The sequence below is a fragment of the Papio anubis genome, chromosome 18, assembly GCF_008728515.1.
Source record: "Papio anubis isolate 15944 chromosome 18, Panubis1.0, whole genome shotgun sequence".
Taxonomy (NCBI): domain Eukaryota; kingdom Metazoa; phylum Chordata; class Mammalia; order Primates; family Cercopithecidae; genus Papio; species Papio anubis.
In genome coordinates this window covers 51,953,985-51,975,568 of record NC_044993.1, presented here as the reverse complement: position 1 = coordinate 51,975,568, position 21,584 = coordinate 51,953,985, and the positions used below count along the sequence as shown (strand labels likewise).

The following is a 21,584-nucleotide window of genomic DNA, read 5'->3' as shown; positions in this document are numbered from 1 at the left end:
CATGCCACTGCACTCCAGCCTGGGCAACAGAGCGAGACTCTCAAAAAAAAAAAAATTAGCTATTATTATTACTCACTGCTGTATCACTGCTGCCTGGGGCATGGCCAGCTCTCAAAAGAATATTATATGAATGAACTGCACGATACTTTTTATCCCTGGTTCCCACCCGACTCTGTGTACCTAACTCCTAACTTACCTTTGGAAACTCCCTAAGGTTTTCTTTGATAGTCTCTCCCCAACCCTCTACTGCCAATTAAGGTGCCTGCCTCTCCACTCTTGTGCTCTCAAACAGTGCAAGCTTCGCGTATTGCATTTTGTGCACTGAACAACAGTCACTAGTTTTCCCTTCTAGTTCCCATGAAATTAGAAACAGTTTTTGTTTTTTGTGTTTTTTTTGAGACAAAGTCCCGCTCTATCTCCCAGGCTGAAGTGCAATGGTGAGATCTCAGCTCACCGCAACCTCCACCTCCTAGATTCAAGCGACTCTCCTGTCTCAGCCTCCCCAGTAGCTGGGATTACAGGCGCACACCACTGCACCCAGTTAATTTTTGTATTTTTAGTGGAGACAGGGTTTCACCATGTTAGCCAGGCTGGTCTTGAACTCCTGACCTCAAGTGATCTTCCTGTCTTGGCCTCCCAAAGTGCTGGGAATACAGGCGTGAACCACTGCACCCGGCCAGAAATAGCAGTGTTTTGCTATGGTCTGAATGCTTGTGTCCTCCCAAGATTAATCTGTTGAAACCTAATCACCAATGTGATGGTATCAGGAGGTGGGGCTTTTGAGAAGTGATTGGTGGTTTTGTAAAAGAGGCCCCAGAGAGCTGCCTTCTACCATGTGAGGACACAGTGAAAAGGTACCATCTATGAACCAGGAAATAGGCTCTCACCAGACACTGAATCTGCCAGCACCTTGATCTTGGACTTCCCAGCCTACAGAATGGTAAGAAATAAACTTTGTTGTTTACAGGCTACCCAGTCTGTGGTATTATGTTGTAGCAGCCTGATAGGACTAAGATATGCTTCCTACATGATTGGTACCAAATAGGCTTTCAAGGATTCCTGAACAGATGAGTTTGAAAAGTGACAAAGGAAATGCTTGACCAAGCAGTTATCTTTATCTTTAATCTCTAGGGCCAACGACTATGGTTCTCTCAAATCCAAGAAAGCAAGTTGTACATGAAAGCACATACTGCAGATGTTCTGAGGTTCTTAGGTTCTTAAAAAAATAAATAAATAAATAGCCAAGCGTGGCGGCATGTACCTGTAGTCTCAACTACTTGGGAACCTGAGGTGGGAAGATGGCGTGAACCTGGGAGGCAGAGTTGCAGTGAGCTCAGATTGTGCCACTGCACTCCAGCCTGGGCAACAGATCAAGACCCTGCAGAAGTGCCACAGCTGGCTGAGTGCAGGGATAGAGAATGTCTTTTAGAACATGTACTTATCAAATAAGCTTTGCATAAGGTCCAAAAAAACATGCACTGTAACTGTCAAGGTCCTTTATCCTTGTGAGTTATTAAAGCCCGACCTTGTTTTCTTGATTTACTTCAGCCCAGGCTGGAGTGCAGTGGTGCAATCTCGGCTCACTGCAACCTCCGCCTCCTGGGTTCAAGCAATTCTCCTGCCTCAGCCTCCTGAGTAGCTGGGATTACAGACATCCTACTACTGCGCCCACTTAATTTTTGTATTTTAGTAGAGACTGGGTTTCACCATGTTGGTCAGGCTGGTCTTGAACTCCTGACCTTGTGATCCGCCTGCCTTGGCCTCCCAAAGTGCTGGGATTACCCACTGCACCCGTTTTTTTTTTTTTTTTTGAGACAGAGTCTTGCTCTGTTGCCCAGGCTAGAGTGCAGTGGCACAATCTCGGCTCACTGCAACCTCCACTTCCCGGGTTCAAGCGACCCCAGCCTCCTGAGTAGCTAGGATTACAGGCGCCTGCCACCGTGCCCAGCTAATTTTTGATATTTTTAGTAGAGACGGGGTTTCACCATGTTAGCCAGGATGGTCTCGATCTCCTGACCTCATGATCCGCCTGCCTCGGCCTCCCAAAGTGCTGGGATTACAGGCATGAGCCACCGCCTGGCCAGATAAATACTTATCTGTAGATAAATATAAACTGCCTGCATGATAGAGGCTCAGTCAAACTCAGTCAGATTTCAACGTAAAGATGTCTTCCTAAGGTACGTTAAAATTTCCTTAATTTAGGTTTAGGGAAAGAACATAAATCATGTTTTTTAAATACAGAACATTCATTACTCTTTACATGAAATTTTTTTTTTCTTTTATTTCTTTTTTTTTTTTTTTTTTTTTTAGACAGGCTCTTGCTCTGTTGCCAGGCTTGAGTGAAGTGGCATGATTTCAGCTCACTGCAACCTCCACCTCCCAGGTTCATGCCATCCTCCCACCTCAGCCTCCCGAGTAGCTGGAACTACAGGTGCATGCCAGCATGTCTGGCTCATTTTTTTTTTTTTTTTTGGTACAGACTGGGTCTTGCTCTGTTGTCCAAGTTGGTCTCAAACTCCTGGGCTCAAGCTCTGCTCCCACCTTGACCTCCCAAAGTGCTGGGATTACAGGCATGATCCACCATGCCCTGCCAAAATATTTTCCTTAGGGGAAAAAACAGGGCTTGAATAAACACTATTAAAAACCGATATAACCCCATACTAGTAGAGATCAGGATGCAGGGAAACTGGTGTTTGACTCAAGTCCATTAACCTTCATCCTACTTCTGAATATTCCTATCATGACCTATAGTATTTCATGTTTTCCATTCTTCCAAGTGACACAAAAATATCTAGATTTTGTGTTTGCACAGTGCCTTTCAGAATGTCCCACCCACGAAGTAGCAGTTATGCACACTTGCCTGCCAGCCTGCCCTGGAGGAAGACAGTACAGCATCACACCCACACTGAGAGTCGTCTTAGGGTTAATCACAATCAGCTGAAACACAGGGCTTTGCAACGACTCACTCTCTTTGGCACAGGGATGACTCAGGACAATAAACAGAAGCCCCTAATTTAGGAGAAAAATAAATATCCAAATAGACCGTCAAGAGTATGTCAGGAAAAAGAAAGATCTGGCAGAGACAAAAACCAAACATTTAAAGCAATGATCAATAGGCTCTAAAGTATCCAGGATTTAACCACTGGCTTCATTTTCTTCCCCGCCATCTAGGAACTGTTGAGATTATTACTGGACTGGACTTCTGGCTGCTGCTGCTGCTGCTTCTTTTTTAAATTAGAGACAGGGCCTTGCTGTGTTGCCCAGGCTGTTGTTGAATGCCTGGCCTCAAGGGATCCTCCCAACTCAGCCTCCCAAAGTGTTGGGATTATAGACGTCAGCCACCGCGCTCAGCCAACTTCTGGCTTTAGCTTCTCCTGCTTCCGGTTCCCAGTGTTTGTTTTAGCCAGTCCTGCCAGGCATGAATCTGATTCATCAATTTCCTTTCCCTTAGATAGTACTACATTTCATGCCATTCATCATTTGGGGAAATATTGGCAAAGAGAGAATGAGGACATACATGTGCAGGGAGTGCCCAAATTAGAAATATTCATTTGTAAATTGGTTTTTGAACATTCAGAACATGTTTTCCCATAAAAACAATCTTGTATGTGGTGGCTGGTTTCTCAGACCAGCCCACAATAGCCTATTTAAAACCCTGACACTATTACTCTCTATTAAGGGTAAGGGTGACCAAAAAAAGATACCATCACCTGTGGCTGTTTCTGTGGGAAAATGTGTTAAAGATCTCTCCTGGCTTTAAAATTATAGGTTCTAATAATAATATTACTCTGTGTGTGTGTGTGTGTGTGTGTGTGTGTATATACACACACATATATATATACACACACACATATATTTACAGATTTTTTTTTTTTTGAGACGGAGTTTCGCTCTTGTTGCCCAGGCTGGAATTCTATGGCACGATCTCAGCTCACCGCAACCTCCGCCTCCAGGGTTCAAGTGATTCTCCTGCCTCAGCCTCCCCAGTAGCTGGGATTACAGGCATGTGCCACCACACCTGGCTCATTTTTGTATTTTTAATAGAGACAGGGTTTCACCATGTAGGCCAGGATGGTCTCGATCTCCTGACCTCGTGATCCGCCTGCCTTGGCCTCCCAAAGTGTTGGGATTACATGCGTGAGCCATGGCATCCAGCCGAATGACTGAATTTATTAATGAAAATAAAATATTTTTATATTTAGAAAACAACTGAGGTGACTCAGGAGGCCAAGGCAGTAGGATAGATTGAGACCAGCCTGGGAAACATAGCTGAAGACCTCATCGTCTAAAAAAATTAAATTAAAAGTTAGCCACTGATCTACAGCCTGAATGACAGAGTGAGAACCTATCTCTGAAAGGGAAAAAAACCTGACGATTTAAAAATGTTAAATGCTATACAGTTAAGAAGAGGCTGACAAACTATGGCCTACTGGGTAAATCTAGCCCAACACTTTTTTTGCGGGGGACAGGGTCTCACTGTCACCTAGGCTGGAGTGCAGTGGCATAATCAGCTCACTGCAGCCTCGAATTCCTGCCCTCAAGCAATCCTCCCTCCTTTGCCTCTCCAAGCACTGGAATTACAGCTGTGTGCCACCATGCCTGGCCCCAGTGCTTATTTTTCCATGGCCAATAAACTAGGAATGTTTTTCAAATTTTGAAATGGCTGAAAAACATCAGAAGAATAACATTTTCTGACATGCGAAAATTAATGTATGAAGTTCAAGTTTCAGTCTCCATAAAGTTTTATTAGAACACAGCTACATCCAGCCATTTGCATACAGTCTATGGCTGATTTGGGGCCACAATGGCAGAGTTGAGTATTTATAACAGAGATTGTAAGGCCAGCACAGCTGAAAATATTTGCTATCTGGTCATATATGGAAAAGTTTATCAATCCCTGCACTAAACAGTGAAATGAATAATAAAATGTTCTTTTTTTTTTTTTTTTTAAGACGGAGACTTGCTCTTTCGCCAGGCTGGAGTACAGTGGCACGATGTCGTTTCACTACAACCTCCGCCTCCTGGGTTCAAGCAATTCTTCTGCCTCAGCCTCCCAAGTAACTGGGACTACAGGCACGCACCACCATGCCCAGCTAATTTTTGTATTTTTAGTAGAGACGGAGTTTCACCATATTGGCCAGGATGGTCTCAAACTCCTGACCTCGTTATATGCCTGCCTCGGCCTACCGAAGTGCTGGGATTACAAGTGTGAGCCATCGAGCCCAGCATAAAATATTATTTCTGAAGACTGGCTTTATGGGGAACTTTTACTTGCTATCTTACACATGTCTATGTGAAATGTTTTAATCTCAAGTGGGTATTAACGTTGTAATATAAAAGGTTTAACATTATTTAAATGTTTAATAAGTAAATTCTAGGCCAGGCGTGGTGGCTCACACCTGTAATCCCAGCACTTTGGGAGGCTGAGGCAGGTGGATCAGGTGTTCAAGAACAGCCTGGCCAGCTTGGTGAAACCTTGTCTCTACTAAAAATACAAAAAACTTAGCTGGGTGTGGTGGCAGACACTTGTAATCCCAGCTACTCAGGAGGCTGAAGCACAGAATTGCTTGAACCTGGGAGGTGGAGGTTGAATTCTAGAGATGAATTCAACTGTCAGTCAGTCTGTCTGATGAATTCAACTGTCAGTCAGTTTGTCTGATGAATTCAACTGTCAGTCAGTCTGTCTGATTAATTCAACTGTCAGTCTATCTATCTATCTATCTATCTATCTATCTATCTATCTATCTATCTATCTATTGTTGTTGTTTTTTTGTTTGTTTGTTTTGAGACACAGTCTTGCCCTGTCACCCAGGCTGGAGTACAATGGCACGATCTCGGCTCACTGCAACCTCCACCTCCCACGTTCAAGTGATTCTCCTGCCTCAGCCTCCTGAGTAGTTGGGATTATAAGCACCCGCCACCATGCCTGGCTAATTTTTGTATTTTTTAGTAGAGACAGGGTTTCACCATGTTGGTCAGGCTGGTCTCAAACTCCTGACCTCAGGTGATCCACCTGCCTCAGCCTCCCAAAGTGCTGGGATTACAGGCGTGAGCCACCATGCCTGGCCTAGTTAATTATTATTATTATTTTTTGAGATAGAGTTTTGCTCTTGTCGCCCAGGCTGGAGTGCAGTGGCGCAATCTCGGCTCACTGCAACCTCCGCCTCCTGGGTTCAAGCAATTCTCTTGCCTTAGCTTCCCTAGTAGCTGGGACTACAGGCGCACACTACCACACTCAGGTAAATTTTGTATTTTTAGTAGAGACGGGGTTTCACCAAGTTGGCCAAGCTGGTCTTGAACTCCCAACCTCAGGTGATCCACCTGCCTTGGCTTCCCAAAGTGTTGGGATTATAGGCATTAGCCACTGCACCTGGCCTATTATTTTTGAGACAGGGTCTCACTCTATCGCCCAGGCTGGAGTACAGTGGTGCCATCATGGCTCACTGCAGCCTTGAACTCCTGGGCTCCAGTGATCCTCTCACTTCAGCCTCTGGAGAAGTTGGTATTACAGGCATGTACCACCACACCTGGCCACAAGTATCTCATTTAAAGAAGGAGAAAGGTTAGGCTCAAGATTATGTAATGGATTACATAAGATCACACAACTTTTAAGTTCAATTCCTCAGATCCTACTAGGCTAGGGAAAGATGCAGTCTTTGTGTTCAGAGCCTCTGGATGCTGATCCTCTCACCATAATCACCAGGCAAGTCAGTCTCTACACAAATGCTGAGCCTGCTGCTATTGTCTGCTCACAGCTTCAATGGTGAATACTCAAGTAGTTATTCATTACTCCTAGACAACTACTTTCCCATGGTAACCAGACTGTGAGTCAAGACTTTTTTTGAGACAGAGTCTCACTGTGTTGCCCAGGCTGGAGTACAGTGGTGTGATCTTGGCTCACTGTAACCTCTGCCTCCTGGGTTCAAGCAATTCTCCCTGCCTCAGCCTCTTGAGTAGCTGGGATTACAGGTGCATGATACCACATCTGGCTAACTGTTGTAGTTTTAGTAGAGCTGGGGTTTCACCATGTTGGCCAGGCTGGTCTCCAACTCCTGACCTCACATGATGCGCCCACATCGGCCTCCCAAAGTGCTGGGATTACAGGCATGAGCCACTGCTCCAGGCCAAGACTTTTTTTTTTTTTTTTTTTGAGATAGGATCTCACTTTGTTGCCCAGGCTGGAGTGCAGTGTTGTGATCATGGCTCACCACAGCCTCGACCTCCAGGGCTCCAGGGATGCCCTGAACTCAGCCTCCTGAGTAGCTGGGACTACAGTTGCACACCACCATGCCTGGCTAATTTTTGTATTTTTTTTTTTTTTTTTTGAGACGGAGTCTGGCTCTGTCGCCCAGGCTGGAGTGCAGTGGCCGGATCTCAGCTCACTGCAAGCTCCGCCTCCCGGGTTTACGCCATTCTCCTGCCTCAGCCTCCCGAGTAGCTGGGACTACAGGTGCCGCCACCTCGCCCGGCTAGTTTTTTGTATTTTTTTAGTAGAGACGGGGTTTCACTGGGTTAGCCAGGATGGTCTCGATTTTTGTATTTTTTATAGTGATGGGTTTTTGCCATGTTGCCCAGGCTAAGATTTTTTTTTTTTCTTTTTTTTTTGAGACGGAGTCTTGCTCTGTCGCCCAGGCTGGTGTGCAATGGTGCAATCTCGGCTCACTGCAACCTCTGCCTCCCGGGTTCAAGCGATTATCCTGCCTCAGCCTCCCACGCAGCTGGGATTACAGGTGTGCACCACCACGCCCAGCTAATTTTTGTATTTTTAGTAGAAATGGGCTTTCACCATATTGGCCAGGCTGGTCTCAAACTCCTGACCTCAGGTGATCCACCCACCTTGGCCTCCCAAAATTTTTTTTTTTTATTAATACAAAATATTTTATATATTTATGGGGTACATGTATTTGTTATGTGCACAGAGTATATAATGATCAAGACAGGGTATCTGGGATACCCATCACCTCGAGAATCTATCATTTCTATGTGTTGGGAACATTTCAAATCCTTTCTTCTAGCTACTTTGAAATATATCATACATTGTTGGTAACTACAGTCATCCTACTCTGCTACTGAATCTTGGAGCTTATTTAGTTCTAACTGTATGTTTGTACCCACTAGCCAAGACTATTTGTACAACAGCTGAGTAACTGTATTTGCTTCTGTATGAGAAGACTAAAGCCTAAGAGTAAAGCACGCTGGCCAGGCACTGTGGCTTACACTGTAATCCCAGTACTTTGGGAGGCTGAGGTGGGCAGATTACCTGAGGTCAGGAGTTCGAGACCAGACTGGCCAGCATGGTGAAACCCCATCTCTACTAAAAATACAAAAATTAGCCAGGCGTGGTGGCGGGCATCTGTAATCCCAGCTACTTGGAAGGCTGAGGCGGGAAAATTGATTGAACCTGGAAGGCGGAGGTTGCAGTGAGCTGAGATCGTGCCATTGCACTCCAGCCTGGGCAACAAGAGCGAAACTCCGTCTCAAAAAGAAAAAAAAAGTATTTCTGGGATCATTTAATCATCCTTCCTAAGGCTATTTAATCACGGTGATGTGGTTGGGAGTCAAGTCTGATAACAGGCATAATAGTTCTCAGTTCAAATCCACACCTAGAAATAAATACTTGCCCTCAGGTCCTATAGCCAGAAAATTTACTAAGCAATCACTGTACCAACACTTATTTTCATCCTAAATTTCAAGAACGGACAAACATCGTTATCCAATTTTGAAAAAAGATGCCACAGGGAAGGCTTGTTCATTACTACTTATGACGTACCGCTCTCACTTAATAAGACCAACAGTAACACGCAAAGTAGACACAAAGTGGTCCCACCAGTCATTACTTACCATTTCAGAATAGGCTTTGTGACAGACTGAAGCTTGGTAAGAATCATCAATGTGCATCTTTTTCAAGAGTTGACCAGTTTTTAAATTCCTTAGATAACAAAAATAAATAAGTTGATCATATTCTTCCAACAAACCAGTTTTCAGAAAATATTTTCTTACTAATCATAGCATGCTTTAGGAGGTGACCAAGGAAAAAACTAAGGGCTCCTTAGTTTTGTTCAGTCATAGATTTAGGTAAAAGTAGAACTGTGGGTTAATTTTGCTAATAGTTTAATTTGATAGATTAAATCTACTATGCCCCTAGGGATAAATCTCTCCAAATTCCATGAGGAAAGTTTCATCATCTCATTCAACCTGGTATTGAAATCAGGCACATGGTATAGCAGTATCATGATTTTGTGACACGTCTTGTTATGTCTAAATTTTCCATGGAAGACAATGGCCAGGAAACCAAATTTGGTAGGGCAAGAGACTACACCTAAAAAAGACTTATAATTATATCTCTATTACATGTATTTATACTACAGCTAGACCAAAATGATGGATAGAAGGAAGGACTGAGGTGGAATCAAGAGAGAGGGGTGCATATAAAGAAGAAAAAAGATAAAGTTTGTTGGAATCACTCCCCAGTGGGTTTTTTTTTCTTTTTTTTTTTTTTTTGAGATGGAGTCTCACTCTGTCACCCAGGCTGAGTGCAGTGGTGCCATCTTGGCTCACTGCAATCTTCACCTCCTGTGTTCCAGCAATTCTTCTACCTCAGCCTTCCAAGTAGCTGGGATTACAGGCACCCACCACCATGCCCGGCTAATTTCTGTATTTTTAGTAAAGGCAGGGCTTCACCAGGTTGGCCAGGCTGGTCTTGAACTCCTGACTGTAGGTGGTCCGCCTGCCTCAGCCTCCCAAAGTGCTTGGATTACAGGCATGAGCCATTGCACCTGACCTGCTCCCCAGCTTTATTAAGGATTTGTGACATTGATAACTGCTTTGTCATGATACTCTACTTTTTTGTTTTTGGAGCTTAGGGTCTTGCCTCATTGCCCAGGCTGGAGTGTGGTGGTGTGATCATGACTCACCGTAGCCTCAACCTCCCAGGCTCAAGCAATCCTTCCACCTCACTGCCCCAAGTAGTTGGGACTACAGGTGCATGCCACCATGCCTGAATAATTTTTTAATTTTTTGTAGAGACAGGGTTTCACTATATTGCCCAGGCTGGTCTCAAACTCCTGAGCTCAAGCAATCCTCCCACCTCAGCCTCCCAAAGTGCTGGGATTACAGGTTTAAGGGACTGCACCCAGTTCATGTTACTCTGTTGATGAAAAACTTTCAGTTGGCTCCCATTAGCCACAGTATAAAGTCCAAGTGTTTTTTTTGTTTGTTTGTTTGTTTTTTTGAGATGGAGTTTTGTTCTTGTTACCTAGGCTGGAGTGCAATGGCACAGCCTTGGCTCACTGCAACCTCCGCCTCCTGGGTTCAGGCAATTCTTCTGCCTCAGCCTCCTGAGTAGCAGGGATTACAGGTACGTACCACCACGCCAAGCTAATTTTTGTATTTTTAGTCAAGACGGGGTACACCATGTTGGCCAGGCTGGTCGCGAACTCCTGACGTCAGATGATCCACCCGCCTTGGCCTCCCAAAGTGCTGGAATTACAGGCGTGAGCCACTGCGCCCAGCCCCCAGGTTCATTTTAATGGTATTTATACCTCTCATGAATTCAGTAGTACAATATTACATTATCACTCATTGCTCCATTTCCTAAAATCTTTCTGCTTGAAGAACATACCATGCATTTCCTTTGCTGAAGCTATGCCTTCCAATGACCCCTGCTCCCCCAACTCCCTGCTGCCCATTACAGAACAGTTCCCATCCCTGTCACTGATGAATTCCTATCCATTTCTTAGGGCCTAGTTATATCCCACCCCCTCCAAGCTGCATGAACCCACTTGAGACTGCAGCAGTCCACAGTCATCTCCTCTCCTTTAATTCTGTCCATATACCTCATTTGGTATGTAATATACTACTGGCAATACTGTATCATGTATTCACTCAACAAATACAGAATTCTATGGGCCAAGTACTGTGTATAAAAAACTGAAGAAGGAAAATTAAATTTTTATGTGCATATGCAAGGTTTTCCTCCTATCAGGGACACCAGATGGGTGTCCTACAGAGTTTCATACATGGTCTGTATTTAGTCATTGTTCCTTCCTCAAATCCCAAATCACTTTGTCCAAATCTATCACTTTGACCTTGTGTGAATTGTAAAAAGAACTGTAGTGAAATTGTAGGATTTGATTGTAAAGGCATCTTATTTACCTACTAGATTATAGGGGCCCCGGGACCAGAATTCATATCTGATTCATCTCTGCATCTCTCACAGAGAATGGGACATAAGTAGAGACCCAGATATCTACTGAATGTTTGAAAGATATTAAATGAAATGTCTCAGTGAATATGGACAGGAAGACTTCCTTACACACTGGCCCCTCAGCATTTAAGAATGTTTTAACACATTTATTTGGTATGACTTCACTGTAAACATTAAACTTAAGAAATATTTAGACCTTCAGCATAGTTTCCAAAAAACCCACCTGACGCTTCAGTATAACATGAATCACTTTAGACATCTAACAAATCAGGAGTTAAATAAGAACAAATATTACATGTAAGTATAAAATTATACAGAGCCCAAAAGGTAAGTAAGTAGCTTTTGACAGACAATATGATTAATACATCTTTGAGTAACTACCCTAAACATAAAGCTAAGGCAGGTGCCAAGAACAGATATGAGAAATGGTACCTATCTTCAAAAACCAGAGAGGATAAACAACACAAAGCAGCAAATACTAAATTAAAAATCAAGGCAGGCCAGCCGCTGCAGCTTATGTCTATAATCTCAGCACTTTGGGAGGCTGAGGTGGGAGGATCACTTGCATTGAGGAGTTCTCGACCAGCCTAGGCAACATGGGGAGACCCTGTCTCTACAAAAAAAAGTAAAAAAAATTTTTTTTTTTTAAATTAGCCAGGCATGGTGGCACAAGTCTGTAGTCCTGCTACTCAGGAGGCTGAGTTAGGAGAACTGCTTGAGTCTGACAGTGAGCCATAATCATGCCACCGTACTCCAGCATGGGCAACAGACTGAGACCCTGTCTCAAAAAAACAAAAACGAGAAAACAACCAAGGCAATATGAATTTGGAGAAGGAAACATCAGTGAAGGCTGGGATGGTACAACAGAACTCAATATAACTGTAGGGCTGAAAATATCCCCTAAGGGGAACTTAGAAGCCAAGCATAGAAATCCCTCCCAAACTTCCCAGTACTCTAGAAGGCCAAGGTGGGAGGGTTGCTTACGTCCAAAAGTTCAAGACCAGCCTGGGAAAAATAGCAAGACCCTGTCTCTACAAAAGAAAAGAAAAATTAGCCAGGCATGGTGGTGTATATCTGTGGTCTCAGCACTTTGGGAGGCTGAAGTGGGAGGACTGCTTGAGCCCGGGAGTTCAAGACTGGCCTGAGTAACATACCAAGTTCTCATCTCTACAAAAAATTTAAAAATTAGCAGGACATGATGGTGTGCGCCTGTAGTCCCAGCTACTCAGGAGGCTGAGGTGGGAGGATTCCTTGAGCCCAGAATTTTGAGGTTGCAGTGAGCTATGGTCATGCCTATACACTCCAGCCTGGGTACTGAGTGAGACTGTTTCAGAAAGAAATCCCTCCCCAACCTCAAATTCCTTTGTGACCTCTTATATACAAAATGCCAAAGGATACCGATAGAAAAAGGGTAGAACTGAGGGATGGGAAGAAAAAAAGGAGGAAAGGAGAATGGCAGAGCTGGAGAGAACATTCTTGTACTAGAGCATGGGGGAAATAAAAGCTGAAGGAAAGCAAACATGGTCCCCGTAAAGGTTTTCTTTTGAGGGATGAGGGTATGGTTGGAAGAAAGAGTATTCACAAAGTAGTAGAATAAAAAATAACCTGCGTTTGAGCCCAGGCATTTGAGCTTGCCGTGAGCTATGGTCACGCCACTGCACTCTAGTTTGGGTGACAGAGTAAGACACAGTCTCTAAAAAAATAAAAAAAATAAAAAAAACGAAGTTTGAATATTGATTAATGGCAAGGAGACAAACTACTAGATTATTTTAACAGTTCAGGAGACACATAATGAAGGTGTGGACTATGGGAATAACAGAAAGAATAGAAAAGACAACTCCTGAAAGAGCACCGTCCTCAAATAACACCTCTGGGTAGAAACCCTGGTGAATGTGCTCCAAGTGGCCAAGTGCCGCCCTAGACATCAGGACATCTGAAAACAGGGTCTTCTGACAGATCAGAACACAGCCAAATTTCAGAGGCTTTCTGGTGGGAAGGGCACATTGTTTCTCTCAGGGGCCATGTTTTTCTAGTTTATTTCTAGAAGGTTAGCGTTGTAAGTCACCACAGTATTTAAAAAAGAAAAACAAAAAATGGTTAGGGTTGGATGGTACAGAAGAGCTAGGGTAGTGGTCACACTAATAGCATAACTTCCTCTTACCAAGACCCATTCTGGCCCCAAGGAAACAGTTAATAGACAAGGCTTCTGAGAAAAGAAACAAAATCGATCTATTCTCCTAATACAAATTAAACTTGAAAGTGCCTGTGGCTGGGTATGGTTCTCCCTGTAGTCAGAAAAGAGATGGCTGGGGACTCCTGTGATGGTTTCCCTATTACAAATTTGTTAATTTGGTTCCTGTGTGATCACATTTTTTTCTTTTCTTTTTTTGAGACAGAGTCTCACTCTGTCACTCAGGCTAGAGTGCAGTGGCACGATCTCAGCTCACTGCAACCTCTGCCTCCCAGGTTCCAGCGATTCTCCTGCCTGAGCCTCACACCATCACGCCTGGCTAATTTTTGTATCTTTAGTAGAGACAGGGTATCTTTAGACGCCACACTTTTCTTTGTATACTGAGTAACTTTGGACTGTATCCTAGTTCCAGTGATATTAATATGTTGCAAAAACTTTGTATTCTGTTAGGTTCCTCTGAAAAACACTGATGTTTTTTGTTTTTAAAAATATTTTTAGAAATTTTAACATTTACTGAATACCTCCTATGTGCCAGATAATATGGTAAGTACTTTTTAAATACAGTTCTATTGATCTTTAAAAAATTATTTATGTTTTTTGAGACAGAATCTTGCTCTGTCACCCAGGCTGGAGTGCAGTGGCGCAATCTTGACTCACTGCAACCTCCGCCTCCTGGGTTCAAGCCATTCTCCTGCCTCAGCCTCCTGAGTAGCTGGGATTACAGGTGTGTACCACCACGCCTGGCTAATTTTTGTATTTTTAGTAGAGATGGGGTTTTCCCTTGTTGGCCAGGCTGGTCTCGAACACTTGGCCTCAGGTGATCTGCATGCCTTGGCCTCTCAAAGTGCTGGGATTATAGGCACGAGCCACTGTGCCCGGCCCTGATTTTTTTGGTTGTAAGTTTGTCTGTCCTAGTAAACAGTTAACTTGGCTGAACTTGAACTCCAAATGCCGAAAGTGAAGTTCAGTTCTTTCAGTCTCACCTGAGCTGCTTTGACTCTGACCTATGCACATCCAGTTTAAAGGGTCAACCAGATATTTAGGTAAACATTATAGCTAGAAGTTAGGGTTCTTTTTTTTTTTTTCTTTGCTCTCTCCTTTTTAGGACTTTTCCCCTCCCTTTCTAGCAGCTGTGATCACCCTGAACTCTGTCTGTCCTTTAGTTCTCTAAGCCAGCGGGACAGATCTTCTATTAGGCTTCCAGTCACCCAGTGAGCAGAGTGGGCCTTGCCTCCTAGCTTAAAGCCATAATAGGAACGTTGCCTAGTGTCATTCCCTTCACCTAAAGGGAGAAACCCCTCCAGTATGTTTCTTCTTTTTTTTGCTTTCTGGTGCTTTTAGAAAGTTGTTTTTTGTATTTTGTCCAGAGTGTATCGTTATTCGAAGGTAGAGAGTTGGTCTGACAGAAGCTACTCAACCACTAACCAAAAGCAGAAAGAAGTGTACATCTTTGAAAATAGAATTCCATTTATTTTTAAATACTCTACTCAGACTGACCTTTTTTGGTATATCTCAATTAATATGATGTTGTTGGTAAGACAAGTATATAGTATCTGACAAAAAAACCACAATCAGGCCAGACACAGTAGCTCACGCCTGTAATCCCAGCAATTTGCAAGGCCAAGGCGGGCAGTTCACTTGAGGCCGGGAGTTCAAGACCAACCTAGCCAACATGGCGAAATCCCATCTCTACTAAAAAATACAAAAATTAGCCAGGCATGGTGGCTCACTCCTGTAATCCCTGCATTTTGGGAGACTGAGGCAGGCAGATAACTTGAGGCCAGGAGTTCAAGACTAACCTCGCCAACATGATAAAACCCTATCTCTACTAAAAAATACAAAAATTAGCTGGGTGTGGTGGCACATGCCTATAATCCCAGCTACTCGGGAGGCTGAGGCAGGAGAATCGCTTGAACCCAGGAGGCGGAGGTTGCAGTGAGCCGAGATCACACCACTGCACTCCTGCCTGGGCAACAGGAGGAGACTCTGTCTCAAAACACAACAAAAACAACAAGAGCAACAAAAAATCACAATCGTGTTTACACATACTCTCTTATTTAATCTTCACAACACCCCTGTAAAATGAGAGGTGAATCCTCATACTACAGATGACGGAATTGAGGACCTAGAGGGAAAACTTACCAAATAACAATGTTGTTCATAACAGTAGTACCAAGGAGAGCTTCTTGCATCCCTTGGACCTCGGCAAAAGTTAATATAGTCTCCTCAGGGGGCATCAAAAATTGGTTTTCTTTGCCTCTGCAATTAAAATAGTATGAAAAGTCAGTACTTTGCACTAAAGCAGTTTCTAGGTAGCCCTTCTCCACATTGTTGAACTGTGCATAATATAAACTAACCAAATACCAGGAAAAAAAAATCTAACCCAGAAAACGTGTATACTAAACTTTCTACAATTAACATATATTACTTCCATACTATCTATTTAGATATGCTGCAAGCACCTCAAATTCATTATATTCAAAATTAAACTTGTTAAGTTTCTCTTTAAACCTTTTGTTTCTTTCTGCATTCCTATCTCAATAAATTGCACCACCATCTAATAATGCCCAAGTTTCAGGGTTGGTCACCACTCAAGTGACCACCTAGACTGGGAGGAAGGAGACAAGGAAAATATCCACATTTCGGGCTTGGTCACCACTCAAGTGACCAACTCTACCATGTTGATATTCTCTCCTTCCTCTTAATCTAGTCAATCACCAAGTCCCAGTAATTTTATCTTCTCATCTCTCAGAAATCTATCTGCTTCTTCCCATCTCCACTAACATACTCCTAATTTAAGCAAACAATTATCATCTCTTGCAACAGATCATGAATAAATAAGCCAAAGTTCCCTGCCCTCCACTTTTAGAAAAGACAGATGGATAATAACAATGAAGTGTAACTGAAAAATAAAAATAAAGTATAATGAGTATATGATAGAGAAGATGCTGTTAAGTTCAGTTTGCAACATTTTGAATTCGAGGTGTTCCCAATATGTCTAATAAATAAACCTACAGGTCTAGAGCTCAAGAAAGAGCTCAGAGGTAGAAATGTATGTTTGCAAGTAGTCAGCACCAAGATGGTCAGTGAAGCAATGGACTCCAAGTGTGTGGAACGAGGAAAGGGTCTAGGGCCTTAAGGTATTTCTATATATTTTTAAAAATATTTGTGTGTGTGTGTGTATGTGTGTGTTTAAGATTAGGTCTCGGTCTGCTGCCCAAGGTGGACTGTGGTGGCGTGATCACAGTTTATTGCACCCTTGAACTCCTAAGCTCAAGTGATCCTCCCACCTCAGACTCCCTAGTAGCTGGGACCACAGACATGCTCTGCCACACCCAGCTAATTTTTAAATTTTTTGTAAAGATGGGGCCCGGCTATGTGGCCCCAACTGGTCTTGAACTCCTGGGCTCAAACTTCTGCCTTGGCCTCCCAAAGGGCTGGGATTATGGGCATAAGCCACTGTGCGCAGCAGAGGTATTTCTAACATTTGAGGGACACACAGAGATTTCAAAGAAGACTGAAGAACAAACTACATTTGCTGAGCCTCTCCCCTTCTTTGACTTCATCCCTGACATGTCTGGCTTCCACCTCACTAATCTGCTTCTATGTCATAACCTAGTCTTGATGCCATACATGCTTATATTATACCCACAGCACAGAAAAACAAGATCCTAGTGACCCAACTTTCTCTGAAACCTGTGAGAAAATTATTCTTCATCTAATAGTTAAAAATCAATCAATGCTTTTCTTACCCTCCATCTTCTGCAAATGTCATGACTTCTACTTGTTGATCAGAAAGGGTCCCACTGCTAGTAACTAGCCTCCTCTTTGTCAGGCCAAGCACAGCTTTTATATTTCCAGACTTCAGTAGTACTTGCTTTTCACTTTCATCATCAGAGGAACAAAGCAATGCCCTAAGCCAAATATAAGGAAAAATAGGGTGATGTCAGGAGTAATCTTTTAATATTAAAGGACTAGGTTCACTCTTTTGAGACGGCGTCTTGCTCTGTTGCCCAGGCTGGAGTACAGTGGTGCAATCTCAGTTCACTGCAACTCTGCCTCCCAGGTTCAAGCGATTCTCCTGCTTCAGCCTCCTGAGTAGCTGGGATTACAGGCGCAAGCCACCATGCCTGGCTAATTTTTCTGTATTTTTAGTAGAGACGGGGTTTCACCATGTTGGTCAGGCTGGTCTTGAACTCCTGACCTCGTGATCCACCCGCCTCGGATTGCAGGCGTGAGCCACCGTGCCCAGCCTTTTTTTTTTTTTTTTGAGACAATGTCTCACTCTGTCATCCAGGCGGAGTGCAGTGGCACGATCTTAGCTCACTGCAACCTGTTTCCTGGGTTCAAGTGATTTACCACATTGGCCAGGCTGGTCTCAAACTCCTGACCTCAGTTGATCCATACACCTTGGCCTCCCAAAGTGCTGGGATTATAGGTGTGAGCCACCACGCCCAGCCTAGGTTCACATTTTAAATAGAAACTTCAGTCAGTGATGTCATTCTATTGATTTTTTTTTTTTAAACAAATCTCTCTCTCTTCAGATCTTTCAGATTCTTTCAAGACTCAAGTCTAGGTTATTACCTGCACTCAAAACCAGCAGACAGAAACAAAGATGAAGGAAAAACAAATCACCCGTTGGGAATTACATACCTGATCTCTCTGATTTCCAAATTTCCCAAAGCTACACACACAAGATTATACACATCAGGCACTGGAACTATCTGTAATACTGGAACCTAAATAAAACAAAGCAGCCAAAAATTATACTTGGTTTGTTTCATTTTCGTTTAATCCAGATTTTCCAAAATTTATCACATTCTTTTGTATTCTCACTGTACAAGAATAATTTTCATCATTTGAAGGCTCAGAAAACACTCTTTTTATTAGCTGTAAATCTAAATAAACTATATGCATAATAGTGCTTACTGAGCACTTATGTAACACAATGTATAATTCTAACAATAGAGGAATAATGGGGTATATTCTGGCATGTGAATGAAAAGAATATTTATGTAGCCATTTAAAAGTATATCTATGTTCACTGAACAAATATTTATTGGGCACCTCTGTGCAAAGCACAGTGTTAGATGTTGTATATATTTGGAGAGCAAGAATGAGGTTTATACAAGTATGAAGACTCTCAGAAACAAGGAATTTTTTTTTCTTTTTGAGACGGAGTTTCACTCTTGTTGCCCAGCCTTGAGTGTAATGGCATGATCTCAGTTCATTGCAACCTCCACCTCCTGGGTTCAAGCAATTCTCCTGCCTCAGCCTCCCAAGTAGCTGGGATTACAGGCATGCACCACCACACCTGGTTAATTTTTTTTATTTTTAGTAGAGACGGGGTTTCACCATGTTGGTCAGGGTGGTCTTGAACTCTTGACCTCAGGTGATCTACCCACCTCAGCCTCTCAAAGTGCTGGGATTATAGGTGTGAGCCACCTCGCCTGGCCAGAAAAATGTTTATATGTATGGTGAGAAAAGACAGATCTAAAAATTTTAAGCACACTAAGATTGCAAGCATGTAAGATGTATATGATAGTGGGAAAAGACTAGAAGGAAATACATGTAGAAAAGCAGCAAAATAATGCCTTGGTGAAGGACAAGGAGTATAAATATCAGCAAGTGTCAAAGTCAGAATAGACATAAAATTCTAAGCTCCTCCAACAGGTCTAGTGTAAAAACCCATCTCTAGGCTGGGTGCAGTGCCTCACACCTGTAATCCCAGCAATTTGGGAAGCCGAGGCCTGTGGATCACTTGAGGTCAAGAGTTCGAGACCATCCTGGCCAACATGGTAAAACCCCGTCTCTACTGAAAATACAAAAATTAGCTGGACATTGTGGCATGCGCCTGTAGTCCCAGCTACTCGGGAGGCTGAGGCAGGAGAATTGCTTAAACCTGGGAAACGGAGATTGCAGTGAGCCAAGATTGCCCCACTGCACTCCAGCCTGGGCGACAAAGTATGACTCTGTCTCCGGAAAAACAACAACAAAAACAACAACAAAAAACCCATCTCTAGATAAAACTGGGATCGGCTGGGCATGGTGGTTCACACCTGTAATCCCGAGCACTCTAGGAGGCTGAGGCAGGCCGACTGCTTAAGCCCAGGAGTTCAAGACCAGCCCAGGCAACATGGCAAAACCACATCTGCATAAAAACTATAGGCCGGATGCGGTGGCTCACACCTGTAATCCCAGCATTTTGGGAGGCTGAGGCGGGAGGATTGCCTTAGGTCAGGAGTTCAACAGCCTGGGCAACATGATGAAACCCTGTCTCCACTAAAAATACAAAAAAATTAGCCAGGCATGGTGGTGGGTGCCTGTAATCCCAGCTACTCAAGAGGATGAGGCACAAGAATCCCTTGAACCTGGGCGGCAGAGATTTACAGTGAGCAGAGATCGTGCCACTGCACTCCAGCCTGGGTGACAGAGCAAGACTCTGTCTCAACAAAAATAAGAAGAAAAAAAAAAAAAAACAATAAAAAATTAGCCAGACATGGTGGTGCATGCCTGTAGTCCCAGCCACCTGGGAGGCTAAGGTGAGAGGATTACCGAGCCTAGGGAGGTTGAGGCTGCAGTGAGCCATGATCATGCCACTGCACTCCAGCTTGCGTGACACAGTGAGACCCTGACTCAAACAAACAAACGAAAATTTGTGATAAAGCAAATAAAGCAGGATGTTAATGGTAGAGTCTAGAATGGTGGGTATATGGGTGCTCACTATACAACTTTTCCGGATGTTTGAAACTTTTCATAATAAAATGTTGGGGAAAAAAATCTCATCTCTGTTCTGCCTTGCATGGTCATAGCTCCCAATTTTGGTAAGCTGCCTATCTACATTATCAGGCAAATAAAATGGCTACAAAGATCTTTTTCAGCTCGGGATTCTCACTTACCTCTGTGAAGTGCCAAGTATAAAGTTTTTCCCACTGCCAAGCATCCAGAGCTTTCCAAAGAGAAACTACATCCTCGCAAGCAGTTATGATACATGGCTCTTTACAACCGGCTCTTTCCCAAAACATGGCACTCACATCTACGGAACAGGAACCTGAAGGATTCTGATACAATGGCAACAACAGTTCTGTTAAAGTGGTACTGGAGGGCTGTTTTATGCAAAGCATAAGTATGCAAAGTGATGAATTATAATTCAATGAAACAGTAGGTATGTAAAATTTAAGTTTTATGCAGGTGAAAAGAAAGAGCTTTGTGGTTCTTATGTACCTAAAAAATTGCCTATCAAACTTACATCATGAAAGATTTTATTTCTTATTTTATTTATTAATTTTAATTTTTTGGGGGGACTGAGTCTCACTTTATCACCCAGGCTGGACTGCAGTGGTGCAATCTCGGCTCACTGCAACCTTTGCCTCCTGGATTCAAGCGATTCTCCTGCCTCAGCCTTCCGAGTAGCTAGGATTACAGGTGCCTGCCACCACACCCAGCTAATTTTTGTATTTTTAGTAGAGACAAGGTTTCACCATGTTGGCCAGGTTAGTCTCGAACTCCTGACCTCAAGTGATCCACCCACCTCAGCCTCCCAAAGTGCTAGGGTTACAGGTGTGAGCTACCGTGCCCAGCCCATGAAAGATTTTAAAATGTATAGTCCAGATGGAATAAATTCAGATTTAACCACAAAAAGATATTCCATAGAACTTATCCATTTGAAAATTAAACATCCTGATGAACCACTCATGGGTTGAAAAGACAGGTTTCAATGTTACTCCTCGGAGGGAATAACATTGAAACAACATACATTATACTATCTACTATTATGACCATGGGAACACTATGTATCCAAACCACAGAGCATGGCCAAAGCAGTATTTCCAAGAAAATTTGGAAATGTCCAGTAAAAATCATAATCACAAAGGCATTTATAAGAAAACAAGAAAGATTAAAATCAAGTAAGCATGCAGCTCAGGAAGTCAGTACAAGAACAAAATAAGAACAGTAAAAAAACAGTAGAAAGGAATTATTTACAATTATCTTATTTATTATAAAAACAGAATGAACTAGAAAACAAACAACAACAAAAAAACACAACCCAATTAATAACTAATACAACCACAAACTAGTTTGTTTGGAAGACCCACGTAATGGCCACATCTTGAGTCTAATGTAGAAAAACAATAATTTTAGAAATGGGAGAATGGGGAAGAGAGGCTTAACTGCATATACACAGAT

At 43.0% G+C, this 21,584-nt stretch overlaps 1 protein-coding gene across 2 annotated transcripts in view; it reads right to left on the bottom strand.

Annotated features, from left to right (window-relative positions):
• PALB2 (partner and localizer of BRCA2) overlaps nt 1–21,584 on the bottom strand; it is a 36,655-nt gene that overhangs the window by 1,871 nt on the left and 13,200 nt on the right. The window contains exons 7-12 of one of the 2 annotated variants that reach the window (XM_003916678.4): nt 20,297–20,458; nt 18,051–18,136; nt 17,150–17,311; nt 15,540–15,656; nt 8,842–8,929; nt 2,861–3,009 (exon numbers count right to left, since the gene is read on the bottom strand). In XM_003916678.4, coding sequence (XP_003916727.2) covers nt 2,861–3,009; nt 8,842–8,929; nt 15,540–15,656; nt 17,150–17,311; nt 18,051–18,136; nt 20,297–20,458 — 764 coding nt within the window. The remainder of the gene's footprint in view (nt 1–2,860; nt 3,010–8,841; nt 8,930–15,539; nt 15,657–17,149; nt 17,312–18,050; nt 18,137–20,296; nt 20,459–21,584) is intronic. The other variant, XM_009196159.3, reaches the window with a different exon arrangement.